Raw genomic sequence first — 22,854 nt, 5'->3', positions numbered from 1 at the left:
ACTGTTATTCAACGTTGAAAATAATGTGGAAACGACGGACATTTTTTCGTGTTTTCAACGTTAAGGTATTACGTGTTTCTAACTTTATTTCAACGTTTCTGTGCTACCTGGGAAAGAATCGAATGCTTAACTAATGGTTGATTATAATGTTCATCAAAACGTTTATTGAAATGTTGACTGTAATGTTTATCAAAACGTTGATATAATGTTTATCAAAACGTTGATATAATGTTTATCAAAACGTTGATATAACGTTTATTGAAAGTTGACTATAATGTTTATCAAAACGTTGATATAACGTTTATCGAAATGTTGAATACAACGTTTAAATAAATGTTTATTAAACGTAAAGGTCAGTACCAAACTAAAGGTTGAATAAACGTTTAGAAAACGTTATGGCCAACAACATACAACGTTGTCTAAACGTTTCAAATGTTTAAGAGATAACGTTTATTAAACGTTTTATAAACATCAGTGTGCTGTGTGGGTTATAAATACTCTCAATGATTCTCTCATTCAAACAATGCTGACAGTTAAAAGTGAATCTCAGATCTTACAAGGCTGACAAAAGGCCTGATTTTGAACGAAATTCTTCTCTACATGACAGAAGAAGAATACCATTTTGAATTTTATAGGACACATTTGACAGTACACGGTACTACTCTGTAATTACATGTAGGCCTACACTACACACTACCTTTGTATGAAATGGAACTAGGAGGAAGCCTGTGAGATATACCTTAAATCGTCAGCACCCCTTAAGAATCATCATCAATGATTTTAATTCAATCAATGCTGATAATCTTGAAGAAGTGAATGTACTATAGTATTAAAGTATCAATTTTAAATGTAATCAATGCTTCCAATTAAACTAATTCTAATTACAGTTTAAGTGAGAGCATTCCTTATAAAAATGAATAATAAAATCTGTACTTTCCACTTCACCAAATGCTGAACGTTCAAAGCGTTGAATATACCACTGTATGATTCAATAAAACATGTGCACAAGTTGTTTGAAGCATATTTACGAGGCTCAACACTCATTAAAAACTATCTTGACGCTTAATTTAATTCTTCTCAAAAAGCTGATGTTACATTTTTGCATTGTTTTTGAAACAGTATATTGGGGGTCATTTTCTTTAGTAAGTTGATAGATCAGCTAGAGTCTGACCCATTTCCTCTGAGATGAACTTGTAGCGTTCTTTCTCCACAATCAAGTCATCTGAAAACAATGTAAAAGTGTTAGTTTATCAAAATAATTAGACTTTCAACACAACTGCTCACCTCTAAAAATATAGAATGCCATGCTTAACGAGTCGGCAACACTTTAAAATTTTGTTTAGATTCTGCCAAGGTACCTAGAATACATGTAGACCTATTCTCTAGGTACATTGGATTCTGCTATCACTTTTTGTGTGGTTGAGAAGTTGATATTGTGGTAATTATTCATATTAAATGAAAAAGACTAAGAAATTGTCAAAAAACCACAGATTTATTGGTACCGTACTTAGAAAGACCGGTTTCGGTTATTACACCATTGTCAACCTCTCAGTTTATCAGAGATTGACAATGGTGTAATAACCGAAACCGGTCTTTCTGAGTATCAATAAATCTGTGTTTTTTGACAATTTCTTAGTCTTTTTCATTCAATTCAATTCTGCTATCAGCCACAGCATTCGTTGCATAAGTCAATGCATTTTAATTTATGTTGGAATCTGCATCCTTTTAACTTAGGCTCAACTCACACTTATGCGACTCGGGTCGAGAAGGCCCTAGTCTTCTAGGCTTAGGGTATAAATAGACCCTAGCCTAGGTCGACTCTAGTCGAAAGCATGTGTTTTCAACTGGTGACACTCAGGCCAGTCGATTCTAGTCCCCGCGACGTCACCATTTGAAAACACATGCTCTCGACTAGAGTCGAGTCTCTTCTCGACATGAGTCGCGTAAGTGTGAGTTGAGCCTTAGATTGCTCAGTAGGCTATACTAAAAAGCTAACAAATCAAATTTTTTTCAAAGAGTGAGAAAACACTAAACTTAATCTAACATATAGGTATAGAGTTGATGAAAATTATAGAAACAGCTCAATATATTAGCTTTACAAGAATAATTTGACAGTAGGACTCATTAGGGATCCTATTCGAACTAGAAAGCACTAGGTACTTTTCTGTCCCTTCGAAATTTTGGTCAGCCATCTTGGATCAAGGTGGGTCTGATTGGGAATCCTACTCAAATTGAAAATACTACTTTACTATGACTTTAGAAATCTTGTCTGCCATCTTGGATCCGCCATTTTGAATGCAACTTTATATTTTTAAATAGGAAGGTGGTCATGCGATACATGATTTCGATACGGAATTTCAAGAAAAAATGAATGGTGAAAAACGCACATCGATATCTCAAACAGTTCAGAAGATATTCACATTATCAATCAATACGGTACCACTTATGTATTTCATTTTCTGATGTGCATGGTATTGGTTAATAATGTGAAGATCTTCGACATTGTTTAAGATATCGATGTGCGGTTTTCGCCATTCATTTTTTCTTGAAACTCCGTATCGAAATCATGTATCGCATGACCACCTTCCTATTTGAAAATATAAAGTTGCATCCAAGATGGCGGACAAGATTTCTAAAGTCATAGTAAATTAGTGTTTTCAATTTGAGAAGGATTCCCAATCACACCCACCTTGGAATCATTTTTTTTATGAGATACTGAGCAACTGAGCCGTTCTCGGACTTTTTTCTTTCCTTTCTGCTTTGAATAGTATTGATTAATAATGTGAATATCTTCTAAACGGTTTGAGATATCGATATGCGGTTTTCGCCACTCTTTTTTTTCTTGAAATTTCGTATCGAAATCATGTATCGCATGACCACCTTCCTATTTAAAAAAATAAAGTTGCATTCAATATGGCGGATCCAAGATGGCAGACCAGATTTTTACAGTCATTGTAGAGTAGTATTTTTAATTCGAGTAAGATCCCCGATCACACCCACGTTCAAATTACCTTTGTATATGAGATATTAAGCCGTTCTCTGACTTCTCACCCATTCTGTATAAACAATACTACCGTAAATAAATTCTTCAATGATGTTTTCCATCACAAACTGCTTACTATTAAATCACTTTTTTTTTTATTAAATAGAACGACTAGCAGTCAAATTTCTTCAAAAAAAAAAAGAATTTATTCACTCGAAAACGAGAACGAAATATTTTGTTCGGCAAGACCGACATCATCAGACACAACCATGGAGATCAAATCAAATAATCTTTATTCACAAAATGAGTAAATGTAGCAGCAGAGACAAAATATACTCTTTGTTTTCCATCACGAATTGCTTATTATTAAATCACTTTTTGCTACGGTATTAAAAAGAACGATTAGCAGTCAGAACTTTTTACAATAAATGAATCACTCAAGATCTCGTTGTCACAGTGAGTGATTCATTTGTTGTAAAAAATTCTGACTGCTAGTCGGAAAGTGACAAAATATATATAGGTAGTGAATATACGGATCTGCCGAAAGATCTCGTTGTCACAGTAAGTGAATAAATTCATTTATTGAATGAATTTGACTGCTACTCATTCTATTTAATAGCAAAAAAGTGATGCTATAAATAATGTAACTATTACTATTAATTTGATATAGTAAACTGCTGCTTTGCTAATCTTGTAATCAAGAATCCATAGTAAATTTTGCTCTTTATGTAAATCTACACACACCTTATATTCAATACATATTCACTTACCTGCCAATAAAAACGACCAAACAGTGAAAATGAGCTGTCTGATACATAATATCATTAGTTCTTATGGGAGTGTTCACACATTTTTGCAGTCTGCCAATGTGTAGACACTTTCATAAGAATCAATAATTTTTTCTTCCCTGAAAGTTCATCTCCCAGGTACCACCCTGCATGATAATATGCAATCATGTAGGTTACTGTAGCCTATAATTTACTATTGGAAATTAGATTTATGATTTCATCATTTCTATTTCTTTTTAGTTTGACATTTTGTGGATCACTAAATTTTCTTATAATATTCAATACATTCCTCTGGAAATTAAAAACTCAAAGTACCCATCTTTTAAAACTTTATTTCATCACTGACGACATTTTTCGACTTATTAATACCATTTTCAAGTACGGTATTGAGAATGACATTAATTACGTCGAGACATGTCCTGAGTAATAAAATAAAGTTTAAAAAAAACAGGTACCGTACTATAATTTTACAATTTCAAGATCAATACGAGTAGCCTTCACAATGAATACATTCCTGTATGCTCATTAACAGTTTAAAATTAATCAATTCAGGATCAAATCAAGCGAAGGTTGCTTTCATTGTAATGTTGTACATTCTGAGTTTAAACCACCAGCTCATGAAATTGCGTTGAAACTTGAAATTGATATGATACTGAATGATTTAAAATTCAAGTGCCGGTTGCACAAAAGCCTGTTAAATTTTAACCGTGATCAATTCCAGGAAAAACAATAAGAGAAGCCGTCTTTTCAAAAACGCCTTCTCTGATTGAAATCACGGTTAAAATTTAATCAGGTTTTGTGCAACCGGGCCTAAATGTAGGAAAATTGAAGTGCTATTATTATTGGCTGCTTCCTTCTAGAGCAGAGGCTCCCAAACTGTGCGCCGCGAGCTAGTGCCAGGTGCGCCGCCGTTGTCTATCAGAGTCTTACTACAAAACAGAGCGGATCTGTCAGTTGCGCGTGCGCCGTGCAGCTCAGGCTCTGCGGCTAGCGGCTAGGCAACGAAACTACGTACCTTCTGACAGTTTTATTTCAGAGAATGATATCAACTGGGAAGACTGTGTTGGGGTGTGTTGGGGCCGGTCTATGTCGGGCCACTACCGTACCAAGGACTGCAATATCTCATTCAGTCAAAAGTTCCAAATGCTGTTTGGGCACACTGTATTTACACCGAGAAGCACTGGCAGCAGCAAACTTCAGTCCAGAATTAAGTGCAGTTATGAAAGTTGTAATACAAGTAACTAATTTTATCAAAACCAGACCAAATGAAGGCCCGTTTTTTACTTTCCTTGCCCTATTACCATTGGTAAGGAAGGTATTGCTTCCCCAAAAAATTAAGGTATCCCAATTTTAAGTTTTCTATACGTTTCAAGGTCCCCTGAGTAAAAACATGATTTTTGGGTGTTGGTCTGTGTGTGTGTCTGTGAACACGATAACTCCATTCCTAATTAACCGATTGACTTGAAATGCTGAACTTAAGGTTCTTATACCATGAGGATCCGACAATAAAAGAAATTCAATAAAATTCAATTCAAGATGGCGGATAATGACGAAAAACCCATGTTTTTCACGGTTTTCTTGAAAACGACTCTAATGATTTTCTTCAAATTTATACCCTGGATAGCTATTTTTCAAACCCTATCAACTGGCATGAGTCTTATTTCTGGGAAAATTGCAGGAGCTCTGTAATATTCTTGATAAAAATGGGTTTTGTTTAATTTCTATCACGATTTTCTCAAAAATGAATTGACCGATTTTTCTCAAATTCATACCCTGTAGTTATTTATCAGCTCTATCAACTGGAATGAGTCCCCTACCTGGGAAACTATAACAGGGGGTCCACCTCATCCTTGAGAAATGGACTTTGTAACCTCCTTCTCGTGCATGAGGTAGGTAGGTAGAGAAGTTTATTCAAAAGAATACATAGTCGAGATATTTTATTACGTATAGAACAGCTGTTTTGACGAATTTTAAAAAATCATTAAATTTCACAATTTACTCAAAGGAAAATGTACTCTGAATACAATATCGTACAGATCGTATAGTTTTAAATATGTAGACGCCAATCGTCATTATGTTATTCACCTAAATTATTCTCCTTTAATTTTGAAAAGTCTGACAAAGGTGTTCCGATGCAAAGCATAATTATAATATTAGTGAGAAATATTTGATCATGGCAAGGAAAGTAGTGTGAGTGTGCCACACCAGATTTTTTTAAACTATGTGATGACACAGGTGCTCAACACTCATCGGCATCGCTTTTGTAATAACATATTAGTGCACGATGGCTATCTCTGGGCAAATCTCTGATAAAGCTACGTTTACACCAAAGTTATTAACCCTACAGAGACACACTTACTTTATGCTAACACAGTAGACACACTGGGGTGATGAACACCCCAATTAATTTTTGCATTTTTCTTTGAAAAATATGAAAAAAAAGTACTTAGACCATACTTCATAATTTCTTAATCATTTTTGTTCCAAGTGCATACAGAAATCAAAAGTAAAGCACTGCTTATCAATATTTATACTAATTTTTGAAGTATGTATGTTCCGCCTTAGTGTTGGAGCTCCTAATCCGGTTTGAACGAATGGCTTGATCAATGCCAATGACAACTTCATCAAAAACTCACGTCTCTTCATTTTATTGTTTTGAATCTCAAGTTGTAGAGAATCATAGCATTTATTCCAATCTGATCCATCATCCCATACCACATTCGTAGTGGCAATACAAGTAAATCTTTATAATAAAAGGGTTTGATAAAGTCCTATGTAAAAGACACTCTGGGGTGTTAGACACCCCAAACGAAGAACAAGATGAGCTGGTGACATTGTAGAATGCTATTACTGGCTGGAAGTGGTGGACAGTAGTTGACAATACTACAAACCTAATTTAGACTGGGCATAAATTCCCATCTGTTTGATATTGTCAACTGCAGAACAGAAAAAAAAATCCCTGGGGTGTGAAACACCCCAGTGTGTCTCTTTAGGGTTAACAAAATGTTAGTAGCTTAATCCTTATAGATTCTATTAGATTGTACGGAACTTGACAAACAAATATGTTCATCATGTGTATGATAAGTTATGTTCAATCTAATAGAATCTATAAGGATTAAGTTATTAAAATTTTGGTAATAACTTTGGTGTAAACGCAGCTTAAGAGTGTTTCTACTGAAGCAAGAAATCCACATAGTGAAGACAATTGAAGACAAGTTCTTGCTGACAAGTTTAATGATGAAAGTTTTCTCCTTAAACTGGCGTTCCTGACAGATATTTTTCATCATTTGAACATTCTAAACAAGTCTTTGCAGGGGAACAATACGGATATTTTTCAAATTACTAGTAAATTTGAAGCATTCAAGAAGACATGCTTTGGGATAACAGTTTGAAAAATTAACTTCAGGAACAGAGAACTTATAAAGCCAAACAAGTGCATCCCTCCCATTAAATCAGACTTTGCTCATGACTGCTGCCATGTACTTTGCTAATCTAAGTGTCACATTTTTCAAGTAAGCACTACATTTATATTTATATCATACAATTTCTATAGAAGTATATTATCAAATATTGAGAATATATACTGAGAATTTTATTATAATAAATAATTCAATGCAAAACAGATAAATTATACTAGGTGCGCCGCCAAGCCATGTCTGTAATCATAGGGAGCCGTGGGTCAAAAAAGTTTGGGGACCTCTGTTCTAGAGAATTCCTTCAACTTTGGGTCTAAAGTGAGATTCACTCAACACTTTACACTGTCAGCATTCCTCAGGAATATCATAAGGCTTTCTCATAAAGCCAATGCTGACAGTATGGCCTGAATCTCACTGCACTCTCATTTGCTTATCTAGACAGGGAGAGTGAAGATATTATGGCAAATTGCTGGAGGCCATGGAGGCCATAATCTTTATTATGTCACTTTCCATCAAAATTTCTCTGCGTGTATCATGTTTTTCATTAAATACAGTTTCTGCTTACTATTCATAAGTCTATTTTTTGAAAATATTTTTCTCATGACTTATTTATTAGGAGCAGCATAAGGCCTAATTTATTATACAGTAAATAGAAATACAAATCTCAGTACCCTTTTTGAAGTATTTACTACCCTTTTTGAGTTGATGTACAGAGTATACTATATAAATGAAAATAGAAATTCAAGTACCCTTTTTAAAATTTATAATTATTATTGAACGAAAATCCTAAATAAATGCTGCAAATCACCCCGAAGACCTCTGCTACTGCAGACATTGACAACAGGGCTAACAGCTAGATGGAAATTCGATGAGAACTACTATCCAAAAATTAGTTGCCAGCCCGGGAATCGAACCCGGTACCTCCCAATTGCTAGTCAGGAATGCTTGCCCTTACACCAAACTGACAATCTCTGGATAGCAGCGCTCATTTTATACGAAGCCATAGCGGCCAACTAATTACAGATGGAATTAAATAGAGAATGCATTTTTTGACAGACAGACAGACAGACAAAAGATATTTATTTCAAAAAAATGCACTTTACATACAAAGTAATAATCTTATGTACTCATTATCAATATAAAACAACAACAAAGAATAAAATCAACCTCATGAATACAGTAAGCCAAGTAAATCTTTAGAAAATGGTCTGCATGGGCAAAAAATGCCTGTGCGCAAACCAGAGTTGCATATTATAAGTTTGTTAGAAAGAAAGGAAACACTAATTTTGCTGCATTCAGAATCCTATTTAATATTATTACGTACAGAGGATTATTGGATAGCTCAAAAAAATAATAAAAAGGTTAATTATTGTAATGATGCATACAGATTCCAAGAACAAATGCTGCAAATAAATGTCTGCAGTAGCAGAGGTCTTCGGGGTGATTTGCAGCATTTATTTAGGATTTTCGTTCAATAATAATTATAAATTTTAAAAAGGGTACTTGGTGTAAGGGCAAGCATTCCTGACTAGCAATTGGGAGGTACCGGGTTCGATTCCCGGGCTGGCAACTAATTTTTGGATAGTAGTTCTCATCGAATTTCCATCTAGCTGTTAGCCCTGTTGTCAATGTCTGCAGTAGCAGAGGTCTTCGGGGTGATTTGCAGCATTTATTTAGGATTTTCGTTCAATAATAATTATATATTAATTAGCATTTGAATAAATGCATTCTCTATTTAATTCCATCTTTTTAAAATTATTTAGTCACAACATATGTTTCGGCTATTAAGTGATTGGAAAATAAACAAATAAATAAAGTGATTGATTTATTCTCCAATCACTTGATAATGGCATTATGTAGCCAAAACATTTTGTGACTAAATAATTTTAAAAAGGGTAGGCATACTTGGATTTCTATTTTTATTTATATTTACGAGTAGCCCTAAAGAAAAAAAGACTATATATACTACAGTTTACCTAACAGCAAAGCATGTAAGGCACCATTCAATTTTCCAAAGCAAACTTGAAATATATACTAGAACTAGATTTACTAAAAATATTGACATTCAAACTGAACATTACTATAAAAAATTGCTGGAAATAGCAGCAAAGTTCCATAACAACTATATAAAAATACGCAGAGGTGCAAAAATTATTAAAAAAACGAAAACAAGCACACCAACAATAAAATATTTTTTAATAAATTTTCAGATGTACATTCATTTTCTCTTTCATTGTCAGCAGTCATTACCAGTAACATCAATGCTTTGCATTCAGTTAAAGCTGACAGTTAAAAACAAAGCTCGATATACAAACATTGTTTAATATCCAAATTATTTATAGGCATATTAATAATATTTTTCACCTTCAATATCAAAAAGTTTGATTGGTTTAAAAAGATTACGCTAATATATTTATAAATATTTCGAAAAGTCTGGATACTGATGGATCAATGAGTGATATTATGAGAACACCTATAATAACTATTGACGCTAGTTCATTTTTGATTTATAGCAATTAAAATTTGTAAAACTAAAAATTCTTCACTTCAAAGATTAATTGGATATATTTAAAGTTTTAACATAATGTGTGCAATTTGTCATCAATTAATAATGTAAAAAACGTGAGGAAATTATATTCTACATTAATTGAGACTTTTCTGCTGCTCAACTAAAATTGTTAAGCTACTTCTTTAAATTAACTTAAATGCATTCAATTTTCAAAATAAATATTCTACTTTAAATGCTTTGTACGTTATTACATCTCATTTGATTGATTTTATACATTTTTAATCTTTTGTATTATGTTTTGTATATTTATATTTTATTGCAGGTTACATGTTTATATTTAGTTTGATTACAAAATTTTACATCTTTGACTTGTGTTATGTATATTGTAGTCTATATTATTGTAGGCTACATACATATATAATTTACTTCCAATTTTTTACCTTCTTCTAAATGTTGTGTTTTATGTCTCCCTTACAAATCAGGCTATTTCATTTTATTGTTGTCGCCTAAATTTTTTTCAGTTTCTTTCAAAGGGCTTGGACATTTTATTGAAATTTTATTCATTGTTTATAATGAAAAAGATTTTTCACTTTCTATTATTGTCAAGTGTTTTGCATGTGTGTATTTTGTTTTTATTGTTTGATATGTATTATATTGTGAGTGTGTGTGTGTATATTTTTTCGTGTTTCTACTTGTTTGTGTGTGTGTGTGTGTGTGTAATTGTACGTGTTGTTGTAAATCAATTGGATTTCCCCTAGATGTTTCATTGTTTAGATTTAGAGAAATAATTTTACATAATATTCTTTACATTTATTTGTAATAGGTACAGGTTGACACGTCTCCCATGAATAAATATGTATATACAGTTCAGATAAAGCATTGTGGCGAAATGATGTATATAGATATATTGTTTTGAAGCAGTAGATCTACCCAACAAGTTCTGAGAAGGTTTGGTCGAGGTCGTCGCAAATATATTTGTATTTCTCCTTCTCGTGCACGAGTTCATCTGTTTTGCGCAGAAAAAAAACAAACAAAAATCAATAAAATGAAACAAAAACTTACACACCAAAATAGCAAAACATAATAATAACAACTGTGCAAAGAATGTCAAGCAAAATATATTACATAATATCATCAGCTAAAAGCCTGCTTCCAATAAATTTCATTGTGGTGCACTGCTGCGTAGAAAAATTACTGTATACAATTGAGGCGATTTTCATGTTTACATATTGGTAGAATAAAAATGTGTGAGCTTAATCCTGTAACAGTCAATGGTATTATACATTCCATTGGTTCTTATGAGGCACAATATACTATAGTGTGTTCACACTGTAATAGTATTGGTTCTTGTGGGGTGTTCACCCTGTGCCACATCTTCAAATCATTCATTCTTATAGGAGTGTACACACTGGGCCCCATCTTCAATATCATTGATTCTTATACGAGTGTTCACAATGAACCATCTTCAATATAATTGATTCTTACGGGAGTGTTCACATTGAGCCACATCTTCAATACCATTGATTCTTATGGGAGTATTCACATTAGGCCACATCTTCAATATCATTGATTCTTATGGGAGTGTTCATACTGTGTGAACACTCCTATGAGAATCAATGGTATTCATCTCAAGAAATTTATCGGATAGCAGTGCTTTAGCCTACAGGCCTGTTGCTTCATCCTACTATAATCTAATTAAATCAATGAAGAACTAAAATCAACTACAGGAGTGTTTTTTGGGGAGTTTTTTTGAAAAAATTATTCTATTTTTCTACTAATATTCAAAAATGAAAAAATTGAATGTAACTGAAATAATAATAAATTAAGCTTAAACAATCAAGAAGAGCTGCTTAGTCATGGTGGTCTAAAATGTTTTCGACTAAAATAAGGCACAAAATAATAAGCGAGAAAATTTAGGCCAATATTCATTGGGTTCAATGAGTACACATTTATTGTCATTCAAAGCGCCGACAAAGAATACCATTCATTCACATGTGAATGGTCACATATTGGAATACGGTACTGCCAAAGTGTAAACTCTACCATAAGAACTATTGGTATACTCTCTCTGCTCAGCTGATCTAAAATGCAATGAAATGCAGTGCTTAACTTTTGCAAGACTGAGTAAGTCATTTTTCAAATGATTCATAAATTTTCTCAATCAATTTCATGATTAGCAACCAAAATTAGTTCCTGACCTTGGTTGCCACAATAAATTCTTAGTGAAATGTTTAAAATACTCAACAGTTAATTAATTAATGTGTTCTGTATAGCGTGATTAACTAGAAATTGTCAGCACTGCTTATAAGTAATATTGATACTATACTTTCCATTCAATCCATATGGTGACAGTTAGCCCTGAATCTCATTACAACTATAAAATGTATAATTGTATATTGTACTTATTGAAGAAAGTTGTTAATACCTCCATTTATACACTTACTACAGTGAGATTTATTTCTTTACTTCAAATACTGTCAGCATTGGTAAGTACCTATCCATATTATTTATAAGCAGCCCCAACAGTTTTAAGTGTATCTCACCATTACTAATTTACTATGAGTACTAGATGGATAATGGAGAGATTCAAGGAATACTCTGTTCTATGGACTATGAAAATCTACAAACTTATTAATACAGGCTAGACCATCAATCAATTGGAGATTTATAATAAGTTCTTTATACAGAGTGTTTCAGAAGTAGTGTCGAACATTCTAGGGTATTTTTCCAATGTCATATTTGAAGTGTCCAAAACTCAGCGGTTATCCTTATAGCTGCCATTTTGTTTTTTCACTTAGGAATAAATTTGTATCTCAAGAACGAAATTTTGTATTGGTCTGAAATTTGGCATGAATATTTGTGATATAAATACTTGACTTGAAAAAATAAAATAGAAAATTTTCAAAATGGCGGCCATTTTTAATTTTTCATTGCAAATATTTCACGAAAACCGTTCAATTTATAAAACATTCACAAGAGACAAGAAAGTTAGCAAATTTTATCAAGATTTCAAGGATAACTTTAAGATTGGCCAAAGAATAACAGTGACATTGATTATTTTTGTACTGCATGTATGACCATGAACAAACAAGATAATCTGGAAAACATTGTAAAATCAGCTGGATGGCCATATGGAGCCATAACGAGTTTCAAAGCTTCATCTTAAATACAATTGGTAATGAAAATTTAACATTGATGTTTAAATGGTGAAAAGTGGTCATGCATGCAGTACGAAAAGAATCAATTTCTTCGTTCTTCTTTGACCAGTCTTAATAAATAAGGTATCCTTGAAATCTTAATAAAATTTGCTAACTTTTTTATCTCTTGTAAATTTTTTTAATGTGAACGGTTTTCATGAAATTTGCAATGAAAAATTTAAAATGGACGCCATTTTTAAAACTTACATCAAAAATTTTTTATTTTATTTTTTAAAGTTAAGTATTTATATCATAAATATTCGTGCCAAATATCAGATCAATACAACATTTCGTTCTTGAGATAAAAATTCCTAAGTGAAAAAACAAAATGGCAGCTATAAGGATAACCGCTGAGTTTTGGACATTTCAAATACGACATTTGTAGTCATCCAGGAACAATACCCGAGAATGTTCGACACGACTTTTGAAACACTCTGTATATCATCTAAGTTAATCTAGTAAAAAGCAGGGAAGCGCTTTCAAATCTTCAATTTTTGTAGCAAAAATTGTGCTTTCGCAAAAAAACGCTTTCAAATTTTTTAATCAACCTCAACCCAGGGTCAATATGCGAGCGAGGCTTTTATATACGGTACCGTATTCATATTTTATACTGTAGTACAGTATTAATAATGATATTCATTCATTCATTTATTAAACCGTGATGGCCTATAGGCTTTTTGCCTATACTTATATAATGTTTTCTATTTATTTTCATATTATTTTGTACAACTTATCGAATACTGTACGGTAATTTCCAAAATATTATAAAATATCATGTTATACATCCATATTTTAATCCTTATCAACGTTTGTTTCAAATGAGTCACTAATGAACACACAATACCCAATGAATCAAAATAATAATCACAATAATTAACATGAAGAAAAAACTGTATTAATCACTTACCAAGAAACCTAGATAAGAAGAATAGCTGGATAGGGTACTAGCATATAAAGAAAAGGTAGCATAATCTATCATTATGCTATTTTTTCTCTATGGCACTAGGTTTATTGGGATGGATACGAATAGAATGACTAATTTATTTAATATTTTGGCGGAGATTGGACATTAATGTAATTTCTATTACTAAATCTCTGTTCCAATGAATTCTGCAGGGCAGAAAATAAATGACATTGACTCTAATGGGAGTGTTCAAACGGTGTCTCATTTTAAAAAGCATTTGTGAACTCTGAACACTACCATAATAGCCAATGGAATATTTTTGCCCGGATAGAAATTCATTGGAAATCAGGGTTTTCTTGCATGAATCAAGAATCTATTCATGGAATATTTCATTGATGAAGAACACATGTACCATGATATGGGACGGAGGAACACAAATAAATTGTACAGGTCATGAATAATTGTATTGAAAAGATATAATATGGTAATGACTAACAAGATTCTATTTTATATGATAAAAATATTACACATCAACTGGAATAGGTATAATGAATAACGAACCCATTACACGGTCGAAGATATATATCTGTTCGTTCATTGTCACCAAATATTTGATGATATATTTTATTTGATGTTGCTTTCCATGACGAAGCACTTTATAATAACTTTGTTGTAGTTCTGACACTGTGCTACTTGTAAATATTTGAAAAAAACCACTTAATCCTCTTGGAGTATTGAGGAATGCATTTCACTTCTGAGGATGAGCTTAATCAGCGCTGATTAAGCTCATCCTCAGGAGTGAAATGCATTCCTCAATACTCCAAGAAAAGTGTTTTTTTTCAAATATTCACAAGTAGCACAGTGTCTGAACTACAACAAAATTATATTTTATTTCATATCAAATATTCGATTTGAAAAGTTTGTCAAAGATCTTTGATCAAATCGTATTCAACGTGTAGTGAGGCCCTAAATCCGATATATCGTCAAACATTAACAATTTTCTATGACATAACAAAAGTAGAGCCCTTTTTTCGAGGGCTGCTATTTCAAAATAGTATAGCCTAGAAAAACGAAAAGCCTAGAAAAAATAGTCTATTGTTGACACATTTTTTTAAAAAATATCTTGACAATATTGGAACACTGTCACATTAGGCAAGATGAAAAAATAATATGAATTGGATGATTGTAAAAAAATATAACGTAAAATATGTTTGAAAAATTGCCAATAACAATCTTTGTGAATTGTAAAACAATGCAACCTGTATTGAGTTCAACTTGAAACTGTTAAAGAACTTTATAAGAATAATTAATAAAACCAATATAAAGACCTTGTAGTACCCTTTATTATTAAAAACTTTAATATATTTAAACTTGAAAATGACCTAAAATGGGGCAAAACTAGTCGTTGTTGAAATATTATAAAGTTTTTAATAATATAAAGGGTAGCTAACTACAAGGTTTTTATATTGTTTTAATTAATTTTTACAAAAGTAGCCCATGTAAGTGAAGTGTTTTTATGAAACTTTATATGAATAACGTGAATACATTTCATTGGAAAAATGCTGACTTCTTGAAGTGAATCTCTGTATATGGTTTCAACAGAATAGAGGGAGTTTCACATTAAACCATCAGCATTTCACATAAAAGTTATTCATGCTTCCCATTCAAATGCTGATAGGTTGAAATGAATCATACTATGTACCGTATATCTAAGGTGTAGGTGCCTTGGAACAGCTAACAAAACATGTATAAAACGATTTAGCCTATGGTGCAGTATAATATAATAATATATTGAGTAAAATTCCAACCTCATCTTGGACTTTATCACCTATAAATTTGGAAGAAAAATAGCACGAAAACTACCTTATTATTTTATCTGCCAATTTTATTACATTAGTGTCATTTGCATTGTAAATAAAATAAAAATAAAAATAAAAAATAGTGAGATTCTCTTCAAACTGTTGAAAGAAAAGCACTGGTTGGAAGAAAATCATGAAGCTAGATTCCCATCCCACATATCAGTGACAGTGAAAGTTACCAGTACAATGATAATATTATTGAACGAGCGTTAGCGAGTTCTCACTTTTGACTAACTGAAGGCCAAAGTCGTTGTCCGTCTGCATGTTCAACAATAATTTTTTAAATAATTGATCAATCAGCTTCAAATTTTGAACACATATTCTTCGAACCTTTTTACAGTTCAAGTTCGTTGGACATCAAAATTAACTCACTCCTTCATCCTTTTTCAGGATATAAAAATAACTTTAAAAGTGCATACGAAAAAAATTGTTGTGATTTATCATTTAGTCAGCTGAAGAATTCATTGCATGAAATTACTACAGTTTTTCCATTCATTCATAACATCAGCTGAGGCTATTTGGGAGCTATCACACAGACCAATTTACTTAGAATACAGGTATTCTGGGTACCTTGACACAGACAGTCCTTCATGCACAGTATTATGATTTCAACTTTACACCAACAAACTGATACGGGTTGAGATATCAATGTGCGGTTTTCGTCTTTCATTTTCTCTTGGAACTCTATATTGAAATCATGTCTCAGATGACCACCTTCCCATTAAAAAAAAAAAATTAATTTGGATTCATATATTATGAGGGTCAAGTATGTTGAAGCGACAGAGTAATTTTCTATTTCAAATAGGATCCCCAATGAAACCTACTGTCAAATTATTCTTGTAGAAGAAATATTTAGCTGTTTCTATAATTTTCACCAACTCTGTTTAATTGAAAGTTGCGGGTGTCAAAGATTACAATACAACAGCTCATGAGCGAATTCTCCAAACCAGGGGGTCACTAGTTCCCATCATAACTCATAGCTTCCAATTCATACTTGCTCAGCCGTGCTGGGTAGGAAGCAGAGACAATCGAATAATTATTATTTTCTCTATGTTAGGAACAAGAACTCATTGATAATTATATTGTGTACCAATCACATTCAAAATGTTTGTAAGAATCCAGATTTAAGTTACGGTAATGTTATTTATGAGGAATACTTTGACAAATCAATCATCAATAATTTTCATTCGAAAAAACAGAATCTTGATCCGACAGAATTTTCTATTTTTTTTTTTGCTGAAGATGATGCTCGCATGAGCTCTAGGCTTGTACATGGGTGTTGATGAGAGATGAGTGAACCTACAGCTATAGGTGGGTTCCGAACCACCGGGAAGCGATTTTTCAACTCATAAATGGTATTTAGAGGAGTTCGGCTCTTAAAAGTGATCACCCTTACAACGAGAGTAGCAGGCCATGAGGCTTACCCTATTTTTTATAAACAGAAGCTCATAATTTGCAGCAGAGGGGCTTGATTTCAAGTTTACAGATGGAAACCACTGAGATAGGTATTGCAATTATTCAAATACTAATGAATTATTAATTATTATTAAACGAAAATCCAAATTACTTATTTAGAAATTTAAGGGTGAATTACAGCATTTAATTTGGATTTTCGTTTGATAATAATTAAGATTTCAAGTTTTTTTTTTCGGGCTCCAAAGGGCAGCAGCAGACAGATGTATGCTGACATGTCTGCATGTTTTTGGTCAACGCAGACGAATAGGGGATCGTTGATAAACTACTCGTAGTTAGCGCATGCTCGATATGAAACGTAGGCATAAGACGTTAAGACAATCGCCCTTGGAGCGATTATAAAACGTCTGCATGCAGACGTCGAGAACATACGCAATCAGAAGGACGTCTATATGCATGCGCCTGTTGCTGTGTGCTTTGGCATTTAAAGAGTTTCAATTCAAACCGTCCGCATAGATTGAATGGGATAATTTAATGTAATTCTGTAAGGAATGCTGACAGCCTGACTATAGAAATAAACTTTGATTAATCGATAATACAGATATTTCATAAGGATGAGTATGATGAAACATAAAAAAATATGAATTTAGTCAAGCTTAAGCAGATACTCTACAGCGGATAGCTAAGCTTTCAGCTTTAGAACATACCACAATGAGACAACTACTTCACAACATAGCCTAATCTTACAAAAGCCAAAAATTGTAAAATATAAGCAAACATACAACATGAGTGCAAAAATAGTGTACAGAATTATTACAGCCAGAAATAAATTTATAAAATTGAAAAATTAATCATTTTGTAAAAATGTCTTATGAAACAGAGACAGTGCATAGCAATAGGTGTCCACACTGTTGTGAGATCCACTTTAAACCAACAGCATTGGCTGAATGGAAAGCGATAGAGTTATATAAATGCTAAGGTCCGGCTACACGAGTGCCTGTTAAATTTTAATTATATGATTTAATGTCACGAGAACCAAGGAACCATTACCAAGAATCAGAGAAGGGGTTTTTGAAAAGAAGTCTTAAGCTGTGTTTACACCAAAGTTATTAACAAAATGTTTATTTTTCCGTCCTAATAGATTCTATTAGATTGAACATAACTTATCATACACATGATGTGCATATGTGTTTGTCAATCTCTGTTCAATCTAATAGAATCCAAAAGGATGGAGGAATAAAAATTGTTGTTAATAACTTTGGTGTAAACGCAGTTTTACTCTCTGATAACCTCTCATGGCATTTAATCACTGATGGAATTTAACAGGTTTTCGTGCAACCGGAACAGTTTAGAGTGAATCCAACAATAGGCAAACTCTAATTTAATTTGAATAAAAATTATTACATAACATATTCTTGATAGTATTATTGAAATCTATATATTGATAATATTGGAATCTAATAGCAATAACTGGAATAGAAAATAAAATAAAGTACACAATAATAAAATTTTAAAATCATCTTTTATTTCAACATCAATTCAAGATGATAAAGATATATATTATGGAATAATGCAAGAGGACAATGACCGAATATTATCCAATAATTAGTAAAAAAGTTTGCAATTTGAACATATTGTTACAGATAGTCATTTAAAATAAGCATAGAAATAATGTCCAAATTAAGTAAAAATAAAAGATGAAAATATCATGGGAAGAATAGGAATTGTTTGTAGAATTAGGCCTATTGGGAGTATATGGTATAATAATTATAATAATAAATAGCGTGACATGAAAAAATACATAATTATCAGATATAATATATTCAATAAAAAAGATATATAAATAAATAAGTTAAAGTGATTGCTGACAAACATAATTTATTGATTTAAATAATTTAGATCGACCAGCGTGCGTGTTTTCAATTTTTAATTTAATAAATATCATGAATAAATATATATTATATATAAATTATAACGCAATAACAACAACTTATGACAATTTCAACATAAAATAAGATGATAATAAATTAATTAAGATTAGCAACTTGAAGCACATGATTTCATCAATTTTATTGCTATATATTATGTTGAGTATTTCCTATCAAAAATTTACTTTAATCAATGTAAATTTTCCTAATTGAAATTGCAACAAAACTAAAATTGACAGATATTGCAAAATTTGAGCTACAAAACTCAGCTACAAATTTGTGTTGTGAGTCAAAATTCAAGTTTAGGAAAAGTCCAATGTGAGAAAGCACACACACACACTAACAAAATACTATTAATAAAATAGATAAATATACTATTAGCACTGATGTTTTACTAGAATGAGCGGCATATATCATAATATTATGTCCCATGGAAGTGAACATAAATTGAATGGATATACAGTACATAGATAATAGAGTTGAATAAACAAAAATAAAATTTAAATGAGTTGGCGGGGAAAGAGAGCTGTTGAATTTGAACTCATAAATGATTGATGTATGAACAAAATAATATAAATAGAAATAGCTCATGATTCTAGAAACATCTAAAAATCAAGAAATTGGTCTAGAACCAGCTAGTATATTGCTTACATTGTCTTGCAGCAAACTTTTTTCAATCAATCAATTTTATAAAATGAATTTGAATTTCAGAAAAATTCAAGATTAAAAAGTTACAATGGCGTATAAACTTATGAAAATAAAAATAGTAGAATATATTCCCTTTCAAAACGATTTGAAAAAATGCAGTAGAATAAGGGAAAAGTTGCATATATTACTGTCTAAAAAATAATATCATTAGGTAGGTACCTACTATATTGTACTGATCATGGGTTTTATGTTACCTAACCCACATACATATTCAAAAATAATATAAGTAGAATATAATGGGTACTATAGATGTGTATTAATATGTTCAATTTAGAACAATGTTTTGAAATATTTTAGAATATCTTCAAAGAGACCAAAGGGTTTGTTAGGTCAGGCTTCCTAACCTAATCCATATACATGTATACAATTTTAGGTGTCTTATTTAAAGAATAAAACATATATAAAAAATAATATCGAAAGAATTCATGAGTATTATAGACATATACGGTTGATGTAAAACAACATTTTAACCATGTTTTGATATATTTTGATGGAGTAATGATGATTTTTTGTTTTAATATAATAGAAAATGATTTAATATCCATATAATTCAACAAACGCCAAATCCAGACCATCTCCAATGACACGGTATTTCTCCTTCTCAATAACGAGCTCATCTGCAAAAAATGACAGCGAAAAGAAATAAAAATAACGTAGCGAGATGAAAAAGAAAGCAAATTTAGCAATTTTTTGGCGAATATGTGTTGAGTATTTGGAGAAATTTGTTCTTTAACAATATATTAACATACGTCTCAAGGTTAATCCAATCCACTGATCAGAGCACGCTTTCTCTTGTTTAAACGAACGTGCTTGGATAAGACTCTGTTATAAATTAATATGATCCTTCAAAGGCCAAGCCACATGAGGTGTTTTTCAGACGAGTCGGCAGCCCAGGAGCTCTCCGATTGGCTGATTGGATTGGCGCTCGGCAATCAGCTGATAATCAGCCAATTGGAGAGCTTCCTGCCCTGCCGACACGTCTGAAAAACGTCTCATGTGGCTTGGCCCTAAAGGTTAATGGAAGCAAGGTTAGATCTGTCAGCTTTGTTTAAATGATAAGCATTTATGAGGAATGCTACCAATTATCAAGTCTGAATTGAATGCTATTCAATTTTCTAATCTCACTATATAACGCGATCATTTCTGTATTTATTGGATTATTCCTCATTTGCAATTTTGTTTCGTTGATGACTCAGTGGTTCAGTCTTTGCTGTTGAACTTTGTCTCATTCATTTCCTCTTCTCTCCTATCATTTTCACTAATTTCACTATAGTATTCACTTTAATGTCAGCAATAATTATAATTAGAAACATCAATGCTTCTTGTTCAAATATATTGTTGTGCATCAGGTGTTTGGAAACTTTCACAAGTTATATTTTTCAATTTTTATACCATCAAGTTACCAAAATTGAATAATTTCTATTCTAAAAAGGAAACCTTTTTCCATAATTTTTACTTTTGAGATATGGGCGCCTATCGTTGAAAACATTAGAATGGTCATTTCATAATATTTGTAGTGAATGAATTCATGGAAATTTTATGAGAAATTGTCACGGTATTTTTCATCAAATGACATAGGTAGGCCTACTTGACTTCTCAGAATATTAATATCAGAAAAGAAATATCCAGTTCAATACTAATTCAAAATATTTTTCTTCTTAGATGGAACATAGTTCATTAAAATATTTTGAGAATTAAATTACGTTGCATTTGTTGGAAAACACATTGAAGAAAGTATCCTCAAAACGTCATGAATTTATTTGATACCAATTTTGAAGTAACTCTTAAAAATTGCAAAAAAGCCGGTTAAATTCTAACCGTGATTAATTTCACATAAACCAATCAGAGAAAACTTGTTTGAAAAGACGGCTTCTCTAATTGGTTCTCGTGGAATTAATCACGATTAAAATTTAACCGACGTACATGCAACTATAGAGAAACAATAGGTTGAGTAGATATCCCATGGTATAGGGCATTTATGTCGCAACTTTTACTGTTATCCCAAGCCGATAGTTCACGTAGTTCTTTTCCATGCAGCTGTGTGACGCTGGTAGTCTTTCAAATTGTGCCGTTCCTACACTTTCACACCAACAAAACAGTAAAAATTGACAATAATCGACAGTAATCGGCTTGAGATAACAGTAAAAGTTGCGACATAAATTCCCTTATACCATGGGATATCTACTTACGCTATTGTTTCTCTAGCATTATATAGATAATAGATCTAGCATAATGATGCAAGAGAAGTCTTATGCTAGATATATAGATCTAGCATAATGATGCAACCGACACATAAAACTCATGTATCAAAAACTTGAAAGTACAAAAAAGCTCCATTTTGGTAACTTGATAGTATAAAAATTATCCAAAAAAAATTACATTTATTTAAATTCATCGGTGAAATATTTTCAAAAGCCTGATGCACAACCTTCACGTTAATCTTACTGAAGCAACCTACATTATCTAAATTTATCACAAATAAAGCGGTTGAGATAATATTTGAAGTCGATCTATTTAATGTAGTATAATTGTTCTAGTAATATCACTTCACTTCTAAGTGTCAGCAGCATTGGTGTTATTTATAGGGAATAGTGACATTTAAATACAATGAATTTCATTTTCTTATTGTAAGAATTTTTCTTAAATTGAAGACATTTCTCAATTTGAGAAATAAATTTCAAGAAACATTGCTCTACCCCACATACAACCTCTAGGCAGTATGATGCTTCAAACGGCAAGGAAATTCTCAACGTGTGGTTGCAGAATTGTCTCACAAGTGCCTCCTCCACCTTGAAGCTGGTTTCTCACATTTCAGTATCAGTCACCATGATTGTAAGCTACAGTAATAAAGCTACTCCCAGAAGGCGGCGTTCACACCTATATGTTATGCGATTTATCGCAAAGGAAAAATATAATTGAGATTCATACCTTATTAGAGAGAGCTATATTGGAAAAACACAGACTCTATCCAAGTGAGAACCTATTTAGTGAGCTGGATGTTTCAACTGTCAGGCAGCTTTACAAAAATTAATCATCTACATAAATAAACATGTGAATCTTCACAACCTGCGTATTTCACCTTATAACTTCTGTCCCCCATCTATTAAACAGTTACAGATACTGCTTTATCGAAATGCCAAACTACCATT

At 32.1% G+C, this 22,854-nt stretch overlaps 1 protein-coding gene across 31 annotated transcripts in view; it reads right to left on the bottom strand.

Moving 5' to 3' along the window:
• Positions 1-1,050: 1,050 nt before the first annotated feature.
• Positions 1,051-22,854, bottom strand: part of LOC111054303 (tropomyosin) — a 134,217-nt gene continuing 112,413 nt past the window's right edge. For 18 of the 31 annotated variants that reach the window (XM_022341297.2, XM_039435657.1, XM_022341299.2 and 15 more), the window contains one exon: positions 18,573-20,322. In XM_022341297.2, coding sequence (XP_022196989.1) covers positions 20,319-20,322 — 4 coding nt within the window. In that variant the 3' untranslated portion in view covers positions 18,573-20,318. Of the gene's footprint in view, positions 1,223-9,363; positions 10,703-18,572; positions 20,323-22,854 lie in introns of those variants that run through there. The other 13 variants (XM_039435653.1, XM_039435656.1, XM_039435655.1 and 10 more) reach the window with 6 other exon arrangements.

Source organism: Nilaparvata lugens, chromosome 9, assembly GCF_014356525.2.
Source record: "Nilaparvata lugens isolate BPH chromosome 9, ASM1435652v1, whole genome shotgun sequence".
NCBI classification, from domain to species: domain Eukaryota; kingdom Metazoa; phylum Arthropoda; class Insecta; order Hemiptera; family Delphacidae; genus Nilaparvata; species Nilaparvata lugens.
This window is presented reverse-complemented; position numbering and strand designations above follow the sequence as displayed.